The sequence below is a fragment of the Salvelinus fontinalis genome, unplaced genomic scaffold (assembly GCF_029448725.1).
Source record: "Salvelinus fontinalis isolate EN_2023a unplaced genomic scaffold, ASM2944872v1 scaffold_0040, whole genome shotgun sequence".
Lineage (NCBI taxonomy): Eukaryota > Metazoa > Chordata > Actinopteri > Salmoniformes > Salmonidae > Salvelinus > Salvelinus fontinalis.
Genome location: NW_026600249.1, coordinates 729,578 through 748,786, shown reverse-complemented (window position 1 = coordinate 748,786; position 19,209 = coordinate 729,578). Strand labels below are relative to the sequence as shown.

The 19,209-nt window shown below is 47.5% G+C and overlaps 1 protein-coding gene across 4 annotated transcripts; it reads left to right on the top strand.

The window, feature by feature from the left end:
• Positions 1-38: 38 nt before the first annotated feature.
• On the top strand, positions 39-17,497 carry zc3h13 (zinc finger CCCH-type containing 13). Of its 4 annotated transcripts, none has more exons than XM_055910980.1 (20): positions 39-196; positions 755-907; positions 1,064-1,173; positions 1,365-1,479; positions 1,622-1,733; positions 1,912-2,039; positions 2,157-2,195; positions 2,330-2,694; positions 2,897-3,073; positions 3,345-3,673; positions 4,359-4,877; positions 5,435-5,767; positions 6,168-6,702; positions 6,906-7,018; positions 7,528-8,895; positions 9,007-10,299; positions 10,463-10,609; positions 11,559-11,759; positions 16,378-16,541; positions 16,747-17,497. In XM_055910980.1, the coding sequence occupies exons 2-20, from the start codon at positions 764-766 to the stop codon at positions 16,966-16,968; spliced, it is 6,414 nt and encodes a 2,137-aa protein (XP_055766955.1). In that variant the 5' UTR covers positions 39-196; positions 755-763; the 3' UTR covers positions 16,969-17,497. The 4 variants fall into 4 exon arrangements, with proteins under 4 accessions (XP_055766955.1, XP_055766952.1, XP_055766953.1 ...); XM_055910977.1 differs by having other exon boundaries at positions 6,906-7,132; XM_055910978.1 differs by having other exon boundaries at positions 755-970.
• Positions 17,498-19,209: the final 1,712 nt, after the last annotated feature.

Below are 19,209 nucleotides of genomic sequence, written 5' to 3'. Positions count from 1 at the left end.
TAGATTATATTGCGGCTCCACTTTTAGATATCTACGGTCGAAAATACACCCAATCATTACACACGCACCCTTTGCCAACATGAAGGCGGATAGGGGAGCCCCTGCCATTGAAATACAAGAATACAACTTGTAATTTCAAAAGGTAGCGAATCCCATTGCCTACGAAAATAGATGCGACACCGAATTAATATTTTGGGTGAGGCAACATTTTTACTGCAATGTGCAATAGCTTTCCAGGATCTTTGAATATGGGGATGGCTTATACAGGCCTCGGGCCCAGAGAGCATAGCTAGCTTATGCTAATACGTTATCATAAATATTCAAAGTTCCCTTTTCATTCGCTATTAACTAGCTAGCTACCAAACTGCATTTTCAGATACGATCTCTGGCAAAAATATGCATAAATGATTAGTTAACTAACGTGTTAGTAACTAGTCAGCATCAATATGCTAATGTTAACTCATCACCGGGGCTTGATTGTTAATTAAAAACTATTTTTAGTTGCAAAATGGAACGTTTTGCAACTGTTTGGATAATTACACCCCAGATCAGTGTGTAAAAAGATTCACAAAATCCCCAATGTTTCTTTGCATCAATTTGCTAGTATAGTTTCAAATGGAAATGTCAACCAGGCTACTGATTTTTGTTGTTTGACAAACCAACGTTGAAACGTTTTGTTGTTTACAGTAAAGTGCATATTCAGATTGCTGTATGTACCAATGCAGGTTTATAATATATTATTCTACCATTGCAGCCCTGCAGAATGTCCAAGATAAGGCGGAGGGTAACAGTGGAGAATTCTAAAACCATATCTGACAGCAGCAGTAGCCAGACCACCACCACCCCGTCTCGCCGGCCCAGCGTGTTTGAAAGACTTGGCCCCAGCACTGGTAGTAATGCTGTCGAGGTGTGTACCTCTACACCTGCATCTAACCCACTGACAGATACAACACATGCATGTCCAGAGAAGGTAGAGAAAGAACATCTTTGAATTTTGGATTCATCAGAGCAAAACCCTATTTCTGCTTCATGAAATGACACTTTCTTGCTTTCTTCCTTTCAGACTAATTGTAGAAATTGGTTGAAGACTGGGAATTGCAGTTACGGCAATACTTGTCGCTACACACATGGAACTCAGCCACGAGGCAAAGGATTTAGTGGATCTTTTAGCAGGTTAGATGGCCTTGGAGAATTGCCTGTGACCCGTGTATGCAGGCAACTGAAAAATAGATATTTTATGCAAGTGGGCAACACAGTCAGACGGTCCCAATATTCTCTCATGGCTGTTTCTTATTGTATTTGATAAGCCAGTTGTCTTATGCTGAACCAATGCCTGAGATTACCATATGTTTGTGTGTAAACAGGTCAGCGGAGAGACCAACTGGCGATCTGCGAGAGAGGATGAAGAATAAGAGGCAGGATGTTGAATCAGATGCTACAAAGAGAGAGCCAGAGGAGCCTACGTCCCCCACAGCCAGAGTGAGTTACTCTCCACATACACCTCGCTTTCATGTCCTATTTTCTCTTGTTCTTTAGGACATAGTGAACAACCATTTTACTAGTTAGATATTAGACCAACATGTATGGGAGTCTTCCATGTAAACCTGTCTGTGTTCTGCAGCAGCGAGACTCGTCCCGAGGCCGCCACAGGGAGAAGGAAGATATAAAAATCACTAAAGAGAGAACCCCTGCCAGCGAAGAAGAGACCACCGAGTGGGAAGCCAACCGCGAAGGTGAGGTTTGAAAGTAGGGCCGTGTTCAATAGGCACGACGAAAAGAAAGAAAACACGTGCCCTTATTAACATATGAAAGTAGAACTAATGAATGTCAAACCGTTTTTCACTATTGGGAAAACTTGTTTGTATTGCATATTCTAACCTTAAGTAATGTGCTGTTGTATTTGTCTTTTAGACTCGGATAACGGCGACTACGACTACGAGTTATCCCTAGAGATGAAGAGACAGAAGATCCAGCGGGAGCTCATGAAGTTGGAGCAGGAGAATATGGAGAAAAGAGAGGAGATTGTTATCAAGAAAGAGGTACCAGTATGCATGTATCGACTGTAGCTATATCTACTATAGTTCATAGAGCCCTGCATGAATTAAGACTGCGGTTGATCTGTTTTATAACCTTATACACTTACAATCTCTCACTAGGAGCCAACCACCAAAACGAGGACCACTATCATATCCAAGGTAAGAAGAGTTACCTAACTATCCTTATTGTCATTCAGGAGCCAATCATATCAATACTCATATCTGGTTTAGACTTCTCTCCTTTCAGTGTCCATGCTAACCAATTCTGCCTTTATTCCACGTTGTAATTCCAGACATCCCCGGAGCGTTCCAGCTCTAAAGGTTCCCCTTCCTCCAGGAAGTCCAGTGGATCTCCCAAACACACCAAAGGACCTAAAGCTTCTGGTTCCAGGAAGAAGGAGAAGAAGACCTCTGTGTCGTCCTCTGCGTCCGCCACGGCCAGATCTTCCAAGGGGGGCCACGGGAAGAAGAAAGGTCCCCGCACCCCCAGCCCCCCTCCTCCGGTGCTTCCGCTGGGGAACCCTGTCGTGGCAGCCGGGGGGAAGAAACACAAGGGGAAGCACAAGAACAAGGAGAAGTGTGAGGAGAAGCCGCCCAAGGAGGGAAAGGAGAGAGGGAGAGACGCGGAGAAACACAAGGAGAAGAAGGAGAAACGCAGGTAAAGAGGTTCACTGCCATGTTGTCCAGCTCCGCTCCAAGCTGTAGAGGGATCTAGCAGCCACGTTGAATAGGCATAACAAGACCCACTGGAGACAAGCAAAACAACAGTCTAATCAACAGTCATTTAAAAACATCTGTTAGCACTGTTGTTGAATAGACTATGAAATGGACTCACTTTTAGTTTCTCTTGGCTCTTGCAGAGACCGGTCAGACAGCTCCCACAAGGCCAAGCGGTCAGTGATGTCGGAGGAACGTTCCGGCAGCGTGTCCTCTCCTTCCAGAGACCGAGTGGTGTCCCCGTCAGCCAGGAAGAACAAGTCCACCTCCCCAAAAGTAGCCTCCCAGAAGACCCTTGCGCCTGCCTCCCCACCTCACAGGTCAGTAGCCTGTTAGACACTAACAAGATAACATAATTGTCATGCCAGAAGCAGTAAGATGACAGTATAAACATCTGCTTGCAGAAATGGAGAAATATGCAGCAGCACCTGAACCTGAGACGATGGTCTAAAGATGCCATCTATCTTAACACTAGCATTTTCAGTCATGTTATTAGCAGGATTCTCATGAGTTGGTGTAGATGGTAGACAGACTAGCAAGACGGTCACTTTCCCTGAATAACCATAACCCCTCATCCTCCTGGTCTTCCAGGTCTCCCCCTCCCCGCCACAAGCGCACCCCAACCCCGCCCCGCCACCACTCCCCGTCCTCCCACTCTGGCTCCTCAGCCCAGAGACACTCTCCTTCCCCCCGCCGACGCCGCTCGGCATCCCCCGCCTACAACCGCGAGCCCCCAGCCGCCTCCTCACCTCCTGGCCAGAGGTGTTCCTCCCGCAGCCCTGCGCCCTTCCGAGGCACCTCCTCTCCTCAGAGGAGGACTAGCCCCGGAGAACGAAACCGCTCTCGGGGGCGTGAGAGAGGACGCAGCGAGAGGGGGAGGAGCCCACCTGCCCAGGAGCACCGACACGAGCGTCGAGACGGTACAGCAACTCATTAACATAAAACACAGACCGTTTTCTATATGTGGTCATCACCTTTAAATAAACTACTGGTTTTCTATATGTGGCCACCACCTTTTAAATAAACTACTGGTTTTCTATATGTGGTCACCTCCTTTAAATAAACTACTGGTTTTCTATATGTGGTCACCACCTTTAAATAAACTACTGGTTTTCTATATGTGGTCATCACCTTTAAATAAACTACTGGTTTTCTATATGTGGTCATCACCTTTAAATAAACTACTGGTTTTCTATATGTGGTCACCACCTTTAAATAAACTACTGGTTTTCTATATGTGGTCACCTCCTTTAAATAAACTACTGGTTTTCTATATGTGGTCACCTCCTTTAAATAAACTACTGGTTTTCTATATGTGGTCACCACCTTTAAATAAACTACTGGTTTTCTATATGTGGTCACCACCTTTAAATAAACTACTGGTTTTCTATATGTGGTCACCACCTTTAAATAAACTACTGGTTTTCTATATGTGGTCACCACCTTTAAATAAACTACTGGTTTTCTATATGTGGTCACCACCTTTAAATAAACTACTGGTTTTCTATATGTTGCTGTTTGTTTATATGAAAACAGTCTCTACATTGTGTCAATTGGCTGGACGCTGTAATAACACAAACCTGTGTTCTTGTCTCATCCATGCAGAGAGCCGCGGGAAGCCAGAGAAAGACGGTAGCCGTGACGACCGGGACTACGATGTGGCAGAGACGAGCTCTTCTCGTGATGCCGCCCGTGAGGACCGGGAGACAAAAGAGGGGCGAGAGCGCCGGGGTGACGGGCGCAGCGACCGACGAGGAGACTCCACCAGTACCTCCAGGGACCCCACCAGGGATAGAGACCGGGACACCAAGGACTCGACCCGGGAACCCAGAACCACAGAGACCACGTCAACACGCTCCGGACGAGACCCTCTGGAGTACAGGGAACGGGACCGAGAACGGGAGAGGGAGCGAGAAAAGGAGAAAGAGAGGGAGCGGGAGAGAGGAGAGAGGGAGAAGACGGACAGGAAGGAGGAGGCTGTCCCGGAGGAGGGGAGGGGCTATGGGAGGGGCCACGGGCGAGAGGAAGGAGGGAGGACTGAAGGGAGGGGGGAGACGAGGACAGAGAGTAGAGCTGAGAGACCTGGCAGGGGTAGGGGCCGCGAGGCTGACGCATCAGACAAAGGTGAGGTCACACATGACATCACACATCTTATGACCAGCAAAATCTACTAATGGCCAGTTGTAGTAACAGTTGTTAATGTGTTTGTTGCTGTGGTGTTTGTGGAAGTGAGGGAATTTGATCAAGATGAACTGCGGTGCACCAGTCTATGGCTGAGGGAGGAGCACCCTTCTCAAATGGAACAGTAATCTGTGCCGCTCGGCCATGTTGTCAATAAAGCAGCATGGAGCATCATCCAGAAACATACATCTCTTTTTGATAAAATTAGTTTTCATTGGGAAGGCAGATAAAGCGTTTATATCAAAAGCAATCACTTTTGCATGTGAGAAAAGAATCTGATTCCTACTCATTACTCCACGTTCTTAACCTATGCCACTTTGTTTTGAACCCGTTTCACCGTCAGCCCAGAGGGGGCACCTGGGAGGCCGCCCGGTTCCAAAACAAATGCAGTTACTATTCACCTGGTGCGAACTCCTCCCACCGGGGCATCCCAGGCCAGATAATCCAATCCCCTCTGTGTCTGTTTCAGCATACTTCTAACTCTGTCCTTCCTCCCTTAGGTTCCTCAGGCTCCACCCGGAATGCCCGAAGCTCCCAGCTTGAGAGTGGTGGTCATGATGGTTGGGAGTCACGTAGCGGCGGAGGCTTCCGTGAGAAGAGTGCGGAGAGGAGCACCGACCGTGGGGCGGAGAGAGGAGGAGGCGCAGAGAGAGGAGGAGGCGCTGAAAGAGGAGGAGGCGCCGAAAGAGGAGGTGTCGACAGAGGAGGAGCGGAGCGTGACCGTTATGACGGAGACAGGAGAGGAGGGGAGCAGGCGACTGGGAGAGACTCATCCTACGACCGTAGAGGTGGTCACACCGACCGTGGTGACCGCAGAGAGAACAGGGAGAGAGGTGAGGAGAGGTCTTTCTTCGTATCCTAATAAAAAATTAATTTAATCTATAATACTAGTTAAATAAAATACTATTTATAATACACTTTTCATTGAAAAACAATCTCAATGTTCTGTAGTGAATGATTTAAAATAGAAACGAGACGTAGACAGAAAAGGACACAGCTAGACAGGGCAACTGACAAAGTACACAGCTGATGCTACAAGAGGCAAGGACAACAAGAAACACAGTTCTATGTAACAGAAAGCCTTCGTAAAGCATCCTGTCTCTTCAACCGTACTGGAGAAGAAGATCCAAGGTCCCTCAGGCCTCTTCTCTAATGCTTTCTGAAGATACATTGAGAAGGAACCCTTGGTGTTGGATGTTGTGACTGACTGGCTGTTTCCTCTGTTTCTAACAGACCAAAGAGCGTCCTCTCCTGGTCGGCACCCAGCCAGAGGAGAAGAGCCAGACAGGGAGGAGACCAGAGGAAGGGATGAACGCAGAGGAGAGGAAAAAGGAGGGGACAGGCGAGAGGACAGGGCCCGAGAAAGGGAGCGAGAGAGGGAACGGGAAAGAGAGAAGGAGAGAGAAAGAGAGAAGGAGAAGGAGAGGGAGGCAGAGCGGGAGAGGGTCCGGGAGAGGGAGCGAGAACGGGAGCGAGAGAGGGAAAAGGAAAAGGAGAGGGAAAAGGAGAAAGAGAGGGAAAAGGAGCGAGAGAGGGAACGGGAGAGGGAAGAGAGGGAGCGGGAGAGGGAGGAGCGAGATAGGGAGAGGAAGGAGAGAGAGCGGGAGAGGGAACGAGAGCGGGAGAGGGAGCGAGAGCAAAGAGAGAGGGAGAGGCAGCGGGAATGGGAGGAGCGTGAGAAAGGAAGGGATGAGCGACGGGAACGGACTAGGGATGAACCAAGGGACGACCGCTCTGTCCGAGACTCGCATGAAGACCGCAAGACCAGGCAAGTATCAGTAGTAACCACCAGGGTTGGGGCCAGTTCCATTTCAATTCCAGGCCCAACCCTGGTAACCACTAACCCATGACTCATAACTAGAATCACTTCATCGTTTTACCTTAGTTGTGGTTCGTTTCTGTCTGTTTCTTTCCTACGTAACACCACCCAGCTGACCTCTAACCCCTCTTCTCTGTGTGTGTCATCTGCAGCCGGAAGAGGCACAGGGTAGAGACCACACCCAGCCCGACTCGCCCCTCTCCCAAGCGAGTAAGGGACGCCACCCCAGGAGACGGCGAGGAATACAACAGCCCTGAGGAGAAAAGTGAGCGTTTGATTGGTGGAGGCCAGCCCAAGGTCCGCCCCACCTCTGGCCCTGGCCCAATCACCATCCTCCCCGTCACAGTACCAGTGTGTCCTCCTCCTCCAGTCATTGACAGTAGGGACACTCTTTAATGGGAAAAACAAACAGCACTGGTTCTGTCTGGAGGAAACTAGTCCCGTATGGATTAACACCTCCCCAAAGGGTGCCTTGGTCTGATCACTTCAATATCCCTCCACGTGAGCCCAGGGCACACTCAGTAATGGTGATAATACCTTTTAATGGTTGAGCACATTTCATACAGACAGGCTGGAACTCAACGTGCTGACATAGAAGTAACAGCTGGTGTTTGATTGTTATTAAAGGCGATCAGAGATCTTTGAGACCGAGCCAAGGCGCCCTTTAAGATAAAAAGGTGTTTTGTTTCTTTGACCTTCGTTGACGTTTCCATGGTGTTGATAAACCTTGGCATGGTGCTAACAGAATCCCTCTGCTTCTTGGTGTGTGTTCAGGTGTTGAGAAACACCGGCTGTTGAGTCAGGTGGTACTCCCGCCCCAGGACCCCCTCCTGCGTTCCCCCCCCAGCACCTCTGTAGTGGAGGACACCAAGCCCAGCCGCTGGAAAGACGAGGAGCGCCGTGGAGGCGGGGACAAGAGGGAGGGGAGGAGCCGCCGGAACGAGGAGGCTGACGCCCGCGGAGACAGAGGAGGAGCAGGCAGAGGAGGGGAGAGACGGGGGGAGCACCCCTCAGATAGCAGTACCCCTGTCTCGGCCTCCGGCTCGGACTCTAGGAGAGGTAAAGAGAGGGACGGTCGGGAGCCCACCCCTCCCCCGCCGCCCGTGGCCCTGGTCACCGAGGACAGAGATGCTCCAGTCCCGTCAGGTCATGAGGAGGGCAAGAAGAAGACTAAGTCCCAGAAGAAAGGCCTGAAGAAGGGGAGGAAGGAGGAGGGCGTGGCAGGAGGTGTTTCAGGAGCTCCAGAGAGGTTCACCAACCCAGAGCCCCCCTCCTCCATGGCCCTCTCGGACGGCCCCCCGCCCCCTCTCCTCTCCCCCCGCAAGGCGCCTAAGAAGAAGGCTCTGGACAAGAAGAGGAAACGATCCCGTGGCGCCGAGTCGGACGCGTCTGAGGAGGAACCAGGCTCCTCCCATCTTCCCCCGGGCAAGAGGAACAAGAGGGGTCCCCGGACGCCCCCGCCCGCGCCAAAGGAGGCTCTGCTATCCCAGAGGGCCATGCCACATTCTGTTGCAGAGCCCTTGCCACAGCCCGTCAAAATGGACACCAACTTCAGCGACTGGTCTGACGAGGATGTGCTGGAGCGCGGTGGTGGATCGGTGGCCGTTAAGGCACCCCCCACAGTCCCCACTGAGAGGACTCCGACCGAAGCTCTTCCCAGGAGAGGAGGTCCGAGGGGGGGCAAGGAGAGGGAGAGGATGGAGAGGCCTGTTCCCCTGCCCATCGCCCCTCTGCTGTCCCAGGACCCTCCTATGTTACTCCAGACCCTGCCCCCCCAGCCCCTCATGTCCCAGCCCCTGCTGAGGAAGCCTCCTCCGGAGCAGAAGAGGAGCAGCAGTATGGGAAGCAACCAAAGCAGGGCCTCATCCAGACGTCTCCGCTCTCCCTCCAACGAGTCAGCCCACAGAGAGGACCCTCAGCAGGGCCAAGGACCAGGCCGACCCAGGAGAGGACACCAGCTCCAGGGGGGCAACTCCCGAGACCGGGAACGAGAAAGGGAGCGAGACAGGGAAAGAGAGAGGGAGCGTGGTGAGAGAGAGAGGGGACCAGTGGTCACAGAGCCTCCGGTGGTGAGGGGAGAGGAGCGGAAGTCACGCATCGACCAGCTGAGGAGAGGAGATCCCAGTCGCAGCACCTCCTCAGGTACGCCAGACACAACAACAGGTTTAGTTGAAAACAGTGAAGCTCCTTACTAGTTTGATTTGATTGATATTATATCTGTTTTATTACATTTCTGCTGGTTTTCCTTCCCAGACCGGCAGGACTCTCGCAGCCACAGCTCCAGGCGTAGCTCCCCTGAGTCAGAGCGTCAGGTGCAGTCGCGGGCCGGGTCCTACGACGGCCGAGAGCGTGAGAGGGAGAGAGAGAGGGAGCGGGAACAGTTTGAGAGGGAGCGTGAGCGCAAGGACCTCCGACAGCAACAGGGGCCTCTGGGGCCACTACCTCCTCTCCAGCAGCAGGGGCAGCAGAGAGACTGGGAGCCCGAGGGGCCACGGGAGTGGGGTGGGAGGGGCCGTGAACCCCTCCTCATGCGTGGAGGCAACAGAGAGCAAATGAGAGAGCGTGATCTCCGTGACATGCGGGGTGAGAGAGAGCGGCTTCTGCCCGAGGGTCTCCTGCAGCAGCACGAACGAGAGCGGGAAAGGGAGCGCGGCGGCAACAGGGGCGTTGGCCGTGGTGGCGACCATGGCAACGACCGGGAGCGGGAGAGGATGCTACTGATGGACCTGCCGCCACATGGGGACCCCAAGAACAGGATGGACATGAGGGGAGACAGACCAGATATGAGGGGAGACAGACCAGATTTAAGAGGGGACATGCGAGGAGATAGACCTGATATGAGGGGAGACATTCGAGGGGATATGAGAGGAGACATGAGACCTGATATTAGGGGAGACATTCGAGGGGATATGAGACCCGATATGAGGGGAGACATTCGAGGGGATATGAGAGGAGATATGAGAGGAGACATTCGAGGAGATATGAGACCTGATATGAGGGGAGACATGAGACCTGATATTAGGGGAGATATTCGAGGGGATATGAGACCCGATATGAGGGGAGACATTCGAGGGGACATGAGACCTGATATGCGGGGAGACATGAGACCTGATATGAGGGGAGACATGAGACCTGATATGAGGGGAGACATTCGAGGGGACATGAGATCTGATATGAGGGGAGACATTCGAGGGGACATGAGACCTGATATTAGGGGAGACATTCGAGGGGACATGAGACCTGATATTAGGGGAGACATTCGAGGGGACATGAGACCTGATATTAGGGGAGACATTCGAGGGGACATGAGACCTGATATTAGGGGAGACATTCGAGGGGATATGAGAGGTGGGCCAGATATAAGACCGGACATAAGGCCAGATCACATGAGACCAGATATCAGGGGGCCGGACAGGGCTGAGTTCTCTCTCCTGCTCCCCCACGAAGCCTTGGGACACGGCGGCACGGACCAGGACAAACCAGGCAACAGCCATCACCCTGTGGGAGGAGAGATACAGGAAGCAGAGAAACAGGACAGCGTTGACGGTAAGGATCATCTAGAATCACAAACTACTAGCCTGATCCCAGAACAGTTGGTGTGACAGTGACCATGGGAGCTGGCAACAACAGCCTTGTCCCAGATCTGTTTGTCTATGTTTGTGTTGATATGGTAGCAGGTTAATGAGTGAGTTTATTTGTTTGTCCTCAGACGAAGATGACGCGAAGGCGGATGACGCTGTGTCGGTGGTGTCTGGCGGGGAGGAGTACGAGCCAATCAGTGATGACGAGTTGGATGAGATCTTGGCGGACAGCGCCCAGAAGAGAGAGGATGGGCAGGAAGAAGAGAAGACGCCAGGTACAATACTGAGAACAGGACTACACATTCCTTCTGGCTGAGAACAGGACTACACAGTCCTTCTGGCTGAGAACAGGACTACACAGTCCTTCTGGCTGAGAACAGGACTACACAGTCCTTCTGGCTGAGAACAGGACTACACAGTCCTTCTGGCTGAGAACAGGACAACACAGTCCTTCTGGCTGAGAACAGGACAACACAGTCCTTCTGGCTGAGAACAGGACAACACAGTCCTTCTGGCTGAGAACAGGACTACACAGTCCTTCTGGCTGAGAACAGGACTACACAGTCCTTATGGGTGAGAACAGGACTACACAGTCCTTATGGGTGAGAACAGGACTACACAGTCCTTATGGCTGAGAACAGGACTACACAGTCCTTCTGGCTGAGAACAGGACTACACAGTCCTTCTGACTGAGAACAGGACTACACAGTCCTTCTGGCTGAGAACAGGACTACACAGTCCTTCTGGCTGAGAACAGGACTACACAGTCCTTCTGGCTGAGAACAGGACTACACAGTCCTTCTGGCTGAGAACAGGACTACACAGTCCTTCTGGCTGAGAACAGGACTACACAGTCCTTCTGGCTGAGAACAGGACTACACAGTCCTTCTGGCTGAGAATAGGACTACACAGTCCTTCTGGCTGAGAACAGGACTACACAGTCCTTCTGGCTGAGAACAGGACTACACAGTCCTTCTGGCTGAGAACAGGACTACACAGTCCTTATGGTTTGCCAGCGGGGTTGCCAGGTCATGAGAAATTCTTGTCCAATGGCTCCTCCAAACCAGCTCAAGACTAGCCCAATATCACACACCTGGCAACACTGTCTAGTCTGCAGTTGGACACTGGTAAAAGACAAACTGTTGTGTTTTTTTATTATTGTGAACTAAAATAGTTGTTTGGTTATTGTGGTCTAAGTCCTTCATATGTGCTGTGTTCCTACAGGTCCCCTGGATGTGATTGATGTGGACTGGTCCAGTCTGATGCCCAAGCAAAAGCAGGAGCCCCGGGCGGCAGGGGCAGCTCTGCTCCGGTTCACCCCAGGGGCAGTGCTCCTCAGGGCGGGCGTCTCCAAGCGGCTGGCTGGGCCCGAGCTCCTGGAGAGAGTCAGGGAGGTCTGCAAGAAGGAGCTGGACGACCCTAAAGGTGATTGGAGGAGAGATTAGTACTATTACATACTGTACTCCATCTTTCTCCTACTGGATTATATTAGTACTATTACATACTGTACTCCATCTTTCTCCTACTGGATTATATTAGTACTATTACATACTGTACTCCATCTTTCTCCTACTGGATTATATTAGTACTATTACATACTGTACTCCATCTTTCTCCTACTAGATTATATTAGTACTATTACATATTGTACTCCATCTTTCTCTATTTTAGAACCATGTATAATATGACACACATTATCCATACCAGCTCTGTTTACTTTACAAGACACAGACTTTTAATGGAAGTATGCATACTTAGAACGTGGCTCAGTTGTGTGAGCATGTGTGGTGTTAGCATATGATAAAGCACTAAGCAGTCAGTGTGGTGTTAGCATATGATAAAGCAGTCAGTGTGGTGTTAGCATATGATAAAGCACTAAGCAGTCAGTGTGGTGTTAGTATATGATAAAGCACTAAGCAGTCAGTGTGGTGTTAGCATATGATAAAGCACTAAGCAGTCAGTGTGGTGTTAGCATATGATAAAGCACTAAGCAGTCAGTGTGGTGTTAGCATATGATAAAGCACTAAGCAGTCAGTGTGGTGTTAGCATATGATAAAGCACTAAGCAGTCAGTGTGGTGTTAGCATATGATAAAGCACTAAGCAGTCAGTGTGGTGTTAGCATATGATAAAGCACTAAGCAGTCAGTGTGGTGTTAGCATATGATAAAGCAGTCAGTGTGGTGTTAGCATATGATAAAGCACTAAGCAGTCAGTGTGGTGTTAGCATATGATAAAGCACTAAGCAGTCAGTGTGGTGTTAGTATATGATAAAGCACTAAGCAGTCAGTGTGGTGTTAGTATATGATAAAGCACTAAGCAGTCAGTGTGGTGTTAGCATATGATAAAGCACTAAGCAGTCAGTGTGGTGTTAGCGTATGATAAAGCACTAAGCAGTCAGTGTGGTGTTAGTATATGATAAAGCACTAAGCAGTCAGTGTGGTGTTAGTATATGATAAAGCAGTAAGCAGTCAGTGTGGTGTTAGCATATGATAAAGCACTAAGCAGTCAGTGTGGTGTTAGTATATGATAAAGCACTAAGCAGTCAGTGTGGTGTTAGTATATGATAAAGCAGTCAGTGTGGTGTTAGCATATGATAAAGCACTAAGCAGTCAGTGTGGTGTTAGCATATGATAAAGCAGTCAGTGTGGTGTTAGCATATGATAAAGCACTAAGCAGTCAGTGTGGTGTTAGCATATGATAAAGCACTAAGCAGTCAGTGTGATGTTAGTATATGATAAAGCAGTCAGTGTGGTGTTAGCATATGATAAAGCAGTCAGTGTGGTGTTAGCATATGATATAGCACTAAGCAGTCAGTGTGGTGTTAGTATATGATAAAGCACTAAGCAGTCAGTGTGGTGTTAGTATATGATAAAGCAGTCAGTGTGGTGTTAGCATATGATAAAGCACTAAGCAGTCAGTGTGGTGTTAGTATATGATAAAGCAGTCAGTGTGGTGTTAGTATATGATAAAGCACTAAGCAGTCAGTGTGGTGTTAGCATATGATAAAGCACTAAGCAGTCAGTGTGGTGTTAGCATATGATAAAGCACTAAGCAGTCAGTGTGGTATTAGTATATGATAAAGCACTAAGCAGTCAGTGTGGTGTTAGTATATGATAAAGCACTAAGCAGTCAGTGTGGTGTTAGCATATGATAAAGCACTAAGCAGTCAGTGTGGTGTTAGTATATGATAAAGCACTAAGCAGTCAGTGTGGTGTTAGTATATGATAAAGCACCAAGCAGTCAGTGTGGTGTTAGCATATGATAAAGCAGTCAGTGTGGTGTTAGCATATGATAAAGCACTAAGCAGTCAGTGTGGTGTTAGCATATGATAAAGCACTAAGCAGTCAGTGTGGTGTTAGCATATGATAAAGCAGTCAGTGTGGTGTTAGCATATGATAAAGCACTAAGCAGTCAGTGTGGTGTTAGCATATGATAAAGCACTAAGCAGTCAGTGTGGTGTTAGTATATGATAAAGCACTAAGCAGTCAGTGTGGTGTTAGTATATGATAAAGCAGTCAGTGTGGTGTTAGCATATGATAAAGCAGTCAGTGTGGTGTTAGTATATGATAAAGCACTAAGCAGTCAGTGTGGTGTTAGCATATGATAAAGCACTAAGCAGTCAGTGTGGTGTTAGTATATGATAAAGCACTAAGCAGTCAGTGTGGTGTTAGCATATGATAAAGCACTAAGCAGTCAGTGTGGTGTTAGTAGATGATAAAGCACTAAGCAGTCAGTGTGGTGTTAGTATATGATAAAGCACTAAGCAGTCAGTGTGGTGTTAGTATATGATAAAGCACTAAGCAGTCAGTGTGGTGTTAGTATATGATAAAGCAGTAAGCAGTCAGTGTGGTGTTAGCATATGATAAAGCACTAAGCAGTCAGTGTGGTGTTAGCATATGATAAAGCAGTCAGTGTGGTGTTAGCATATGATAAAGCACTAAGCAGTCAGTGTGGTGTTAGCATATGATAAAGCACTAAGCAGTCAGTGTGATGTTAGTATATGATAAAGCAGTCAGTGTGGTGTTAGCATATGATAAAGCAGTCAGTGTGGTGTTAGTATATGATAAAGCACTAAGCAGTCAGTGTGGTGTTAGCATATGATAAAGCACTAAGCAGTCAGTGTGGTGTTAGTATATGATAAAGCACTAAGCAGTCAGTGTGGTGTTAGCATATGATAAAGCACTAAGCAGTCAGTGTGGTGTTAGTAGATGATAAAGCACTAAGCAGTCAGTGTGGTGTTAGTATATGATAAAGCACTAAGCAGTCAGTGTGGTGTTAGCATATGATAAAGCACTAAGCAGTCAGTGTGGTGTTAGCATATGATAAAGCAGTCAGTGTGGTGTTAGCATATGATAAAGCACTAAGCAGTCAGTGTGGTGTTAGCATATGATAAAGCACTAAGCAGTCAGTGTGATGTTAGTATATGATAAAGCAGTCAGTGTGGTGTTAGCATATGATAAAGCAGTCAGTGTGGTGTTAGCATATGATATAGCACTAAGCAGTCAGTGTGGTGTTAGTATATGATAAAGCACTAAGCAGTCAGTGTGGTGTTAGTATATGATAAAGCAGTCAGTGTGGTGTTAGCATATGATAAAGCACTAAGCAGTCAGTGTGGTGTTAGTATATGATAAAGCACCAAGCAGTCAGTGTGGTGTTAGCATATGATAAAGCACTAAGCAGTCAGTGTGGTGTTAGCATATGATAAAGCACTAAGCAGTCAGTGTGGTGTTAGTATATGATAAAGCAGTCAGTGTGGTGTTAGCATATGATAAAGCACCAAGCAGTCAGTGTGGTGTTAGCATATGATAAAGCACTAAGCAGTCAGTGTGGTGTTAGTATATGATAAAGCACTAAGCAGTCAGTGTGGTGTTAGCATATGATAAAGCACTAAGCAGTCAGTGTGGTGTTAGTATATGATAAAGCACTAAGCAGCGAGTGTGGTGTTAGCATATGATAAAGCACTAAGCAGTCAGTGTGGTGTTAGTATATGATAAAGCACTAAGCAGTCAGTGTGGTGTTAGTATATGATAAAGCACTAAGCAGTCAGTGTGATGCTAGCATATGATAAAGCACTAAGCAGTCAGTGTGATGCTAGCATATGATAAAGCACTAAGCAGTCAGTGTGGTGTTAGCATATGATAAAGCACTAAGCAGTCAGTGTGGTGTTAGCATATGATAAAGCACTAAGCAGTCAGTGTGGTGTTAGCATATGATAAAGCACTAAGCAGTCAGTGTGGTGTTAGTATATGATAAAGCACTAAGCAGTCAGTGTGGTGTTAGCATATGATAAAGCACTAAGCAGTCAGTGTGATGCTAGCATATGATAAAGCACTAAGCAGTCAGTGTGGTGTTAGCATATGATAAAGCACTAAGCAGTCAGTGTGGTGTTAGTATATGATAAAGCACTAAGCAGTCAGTGTGGTGTTAGCATATGATAAAGCACTAAGCAGTCAGTGTGGTGTTAGCATATGATAAAGCACTAAGCAGTCAGTGTGGTGTTAGTATATGATAAAGCACTAAGCAGTCAGTGTGGTGTTAGCATATGATAAAGCACTAAGCAGTCAGTGTGGTGTTAGTATATGATAAAGCAGTCAGTGTGGTGTTAGCATATGATAAAGCACCAAGCAGTCAGTGTGGTGTTAGCATATGATAAAGCAGTCAGTGTGGTGTTAGCATATGATAAAGCACTAAGCAGTCAGTGTGGTGTTAGCATATGATAAAGCACTAAGCAGTCAGTGTGGTGTTAGCATATGATAAAGCACTAAGCAGTCAGTGTGGTGTTAGCATATGATAAAGCACTAAGCAGTCAGTGTGGTGTTAGCATATGATAAAGCACTAAGCAGTCAGTGTGGTGTTAGCATATGATAAAGCACTAAGCAGTCAGTGTGGTGTTAGCATATGATAAAGCACCAAGCAGTCAGTGTGGTGTTAGCATATGATAAAGCACTAAGCAGCGGCAATAGAAACATCTTTTGTATGTTGCTTCCATTCATCACTGGAAACATCCAGTGAGTCTAACCCAGCTCTCCATCCATTCCTCCAGATGCTGACAAGCTGTTTGAGCACGACCTGGGTGCTCTGAACAAGGCAGCTCTGAACAGGAAGGTAGAGAGGGCAGGTCTGCTGAGGAACCTGGGCCCCTGCTGTAAGGCCCTCTGTGCCCGTAGGGACATGGCCATCAGACGGCAGCTCCTCAAGAACGAAAAGGTGAGTGCTCCAAGAAAATGTACTTGTACCCAGAACCATAGACTATTCTAGACCATATACCAATTGACTAAGATGGCCCTGTACTGTAGGATAAATGGAGGAATAGACTGGGATTATGTAGATAGTATATTATAATAGATGGAGCAATACTTTGACACACAATGCCTATCGCTGTATAGTAAGCCAACTGTCTTTCTCTCTCCAGGGCCTGACCAAGCAGATGTACCCCAGTGTTCCTGTGGTGGACAGTGAGCTCTTCCAACTTAGCATGCGTCTCTTCAAGAAGACTGTAGCCGCCGCCAGAAGCAACCAGCCCCCGTTGGGGCCCCCAGCAGGCCCAGAGAAGGCCGACAAGGGGCTGGTACCGGCAGCTTCACCGGTAGCCAAGCCCGGTACACCACAGCCCCCCGAGATGTGTGTCTCCTGAGAGCGTGCAGGGCTTATGAGTAAAAACAAACGCTGCATGATGAAACTGACCTATGATCAGAAATTGAATCAGCTCTGACTACTAAGCCTGCTCTGAGTCCCTGCCCCCTAACTCTAAACCCCGCCCCCTAATGCTAAACCCCGCCCCCCTGCTATAGCCTTTTTAATCACATGGAAAAATCTAACAAAATGCTGAAACTCTTGTCAGTCAGCAGTGCTGTCATTATGGAAGACTGATCTGATCCGCAAGTACTCTACTGCTTCTACCATAGAGACTATTGGAGATACTAGCCTATGGAGGGATTGATAGAGGCATTGTACAATGTACTGTACCTTGAACTAGAAATGAAAATGCTACAGGAAAGACATGCATTTTCCCGATTAACACAGTTGTTTTTGTGCGATTGGATATTTGTTGTCGGGGGGTGATAAGTCTCCCTTTCATAATGAAGTTGCTATATGTTTTTTGTTTCTTTTGTTGTGCATTAGCTTTGAAGACTGCATTAAAGTGGTTAGTTGTTCATTTGTAATGGCTCTTATCCTTGTTTTGTATGGAGTTCAGTCTTAGTGCCATGTGCTGCTTGATGTCATTTGTGTATTGTTCAAGAGACATTGACTACATCCCCGATGGCACCCTATTCCCTATGTAGTGCACTTCTACTGACCTGGCCCATAGGGCTCGGGTCAAAAGTAGTGCGCTGTATAGGGTGTCATTTGGGATGCACACTGGCCAAACGCACTCAAATCTCTGAGTGACTTGTATGAATGTTTACTGTACTGCCTAGGCTACTCCACCCCGACATGAATACATTTCTCTTGAGGTCACTCGAAACTTTGGCAATGGCCTACCTTACTAGGACCTCTGGGTTAAACTCAGCCAACACCCTCAGACTGCTGTGGCATAACAACACTCCAGTCTAGACACTTACCGACAGGACTCTGGCTGGCCTGAACATATTCCCATCAGGAGATGGATTTGACTCTTAAACTATGATGACTCTCTGTAGCAGTGTTGAATTGTCTTAATGTATTCTGTTTGCAGGTTGAAAGATTACATGAATTGTGGTGGTAGGTCTAATTGAATGAATTCTGGTGGTAGGACTAATTAGGGCTGGGCGGTATAGCGTTTTTTTGCGATATACCGGTATAGATGCATGGACTGGTTTGGGTTTTTATTTTACCTTTAAACGGTATTTGAATGTTTGGTTTGTTAAATGTGATACGTAGTGTGTAACGTCCATATTTATAGTTCACTACTTGAGTCATCTCTCCCCCATGCGGCTTTCCACACAGACCTAGCCCTGGCTCCAGGTCCTGTCACTCAAGGAGCGCATTTGTTTTTCCTCGACCACGAGACAGTTGCGTTCAGTCTGCATGGTCTATGCAGCACATGCAACAATGTTGATGACAACGATGCAGTTGTCACTTTGCGTCTTAATATAAATCTACTAGCATTCTATAATTACACTATTAGCTTGTTTTTTTTTACATCTGCAAACAGCTAGTTTGTCTTAACAAGTTGTTCCTAAATCTTGTTAGCCGCTAATGCTAATCGCTAGCTAATAAATGTACTAGTAAGAGCAAGCGTAATTAGCTTTTCAGCCTGATAATACCAGTGATGGTGTAGACCTAATTCAGCATGTTTGTGCAACAGTATTTTCTAAATTCGAGGTAAACGCAAAGCAAGAATATGTTAGCTACTTCATGTAGCCAAAGATTAAAGGGCCCCCTAGGAAACACCTATCATCAACACTTTAGTTCCTACACTGTCACAATAACTCCTCCCTGGCATTTTCATTCGTTGTCAAGTCAAACACTGTATTAAAAGTGCCCACTATTATATAACTAGAAAATACATATTTCCATGATTCCAACAGTTAAGTGTTATGCTCTAAATGCAAGTCAAATTGCAACATTTGGTTAAAAGGAAGGCCCAGATTGCTTGCCCATATCGTGTAGCCCTACGTGGCAGTGTAGAAATGATCTCAAATGCAGAAATGGATGAAAATTGTGACTTTTGGGGGGGTTGAATTGAACAGTATAAAACAATCAGAATGCAGAAAGACTCATTGAAATCACGTAGTATCTATGTGTTGCCACCTTAGGATCACACACTACTCATAAAGAACATGTACACCTTTTATTATTCAAAAACATAAAATTAAAAAAGAAAATACCGTGCTGTAATATTTTGCCCATATGGCCCAGCCCTAGGTGTATTTGAATGAATTGTGGTGGTAGG

Excerpts from the sequence above, each read along its gene's own strand:
- zc3h13 (XM_055910976.1), top strand. The coding sequence starts at position 764 with ATGTCCAAGATAAGGCGGAGGGTAACAGTGGAGAATTCTAAAACCATA. Across the intron at positions 10,610-11,558 it reads GGAAGAAGAGAAGACGCCAG|GTCCCCTGGATGTGATTGAT; the intron begins GTACAATACTGA and ends GTGTTCCTACAG. Across the intron at positions 16,542-16,746 it reads AGCTCCTCAAGAACGAAAAG|GGCCTGACCAAGCAGATGTA; the intron begins GTGAGTGCTCCA and ends TTCTCTCTCCAG.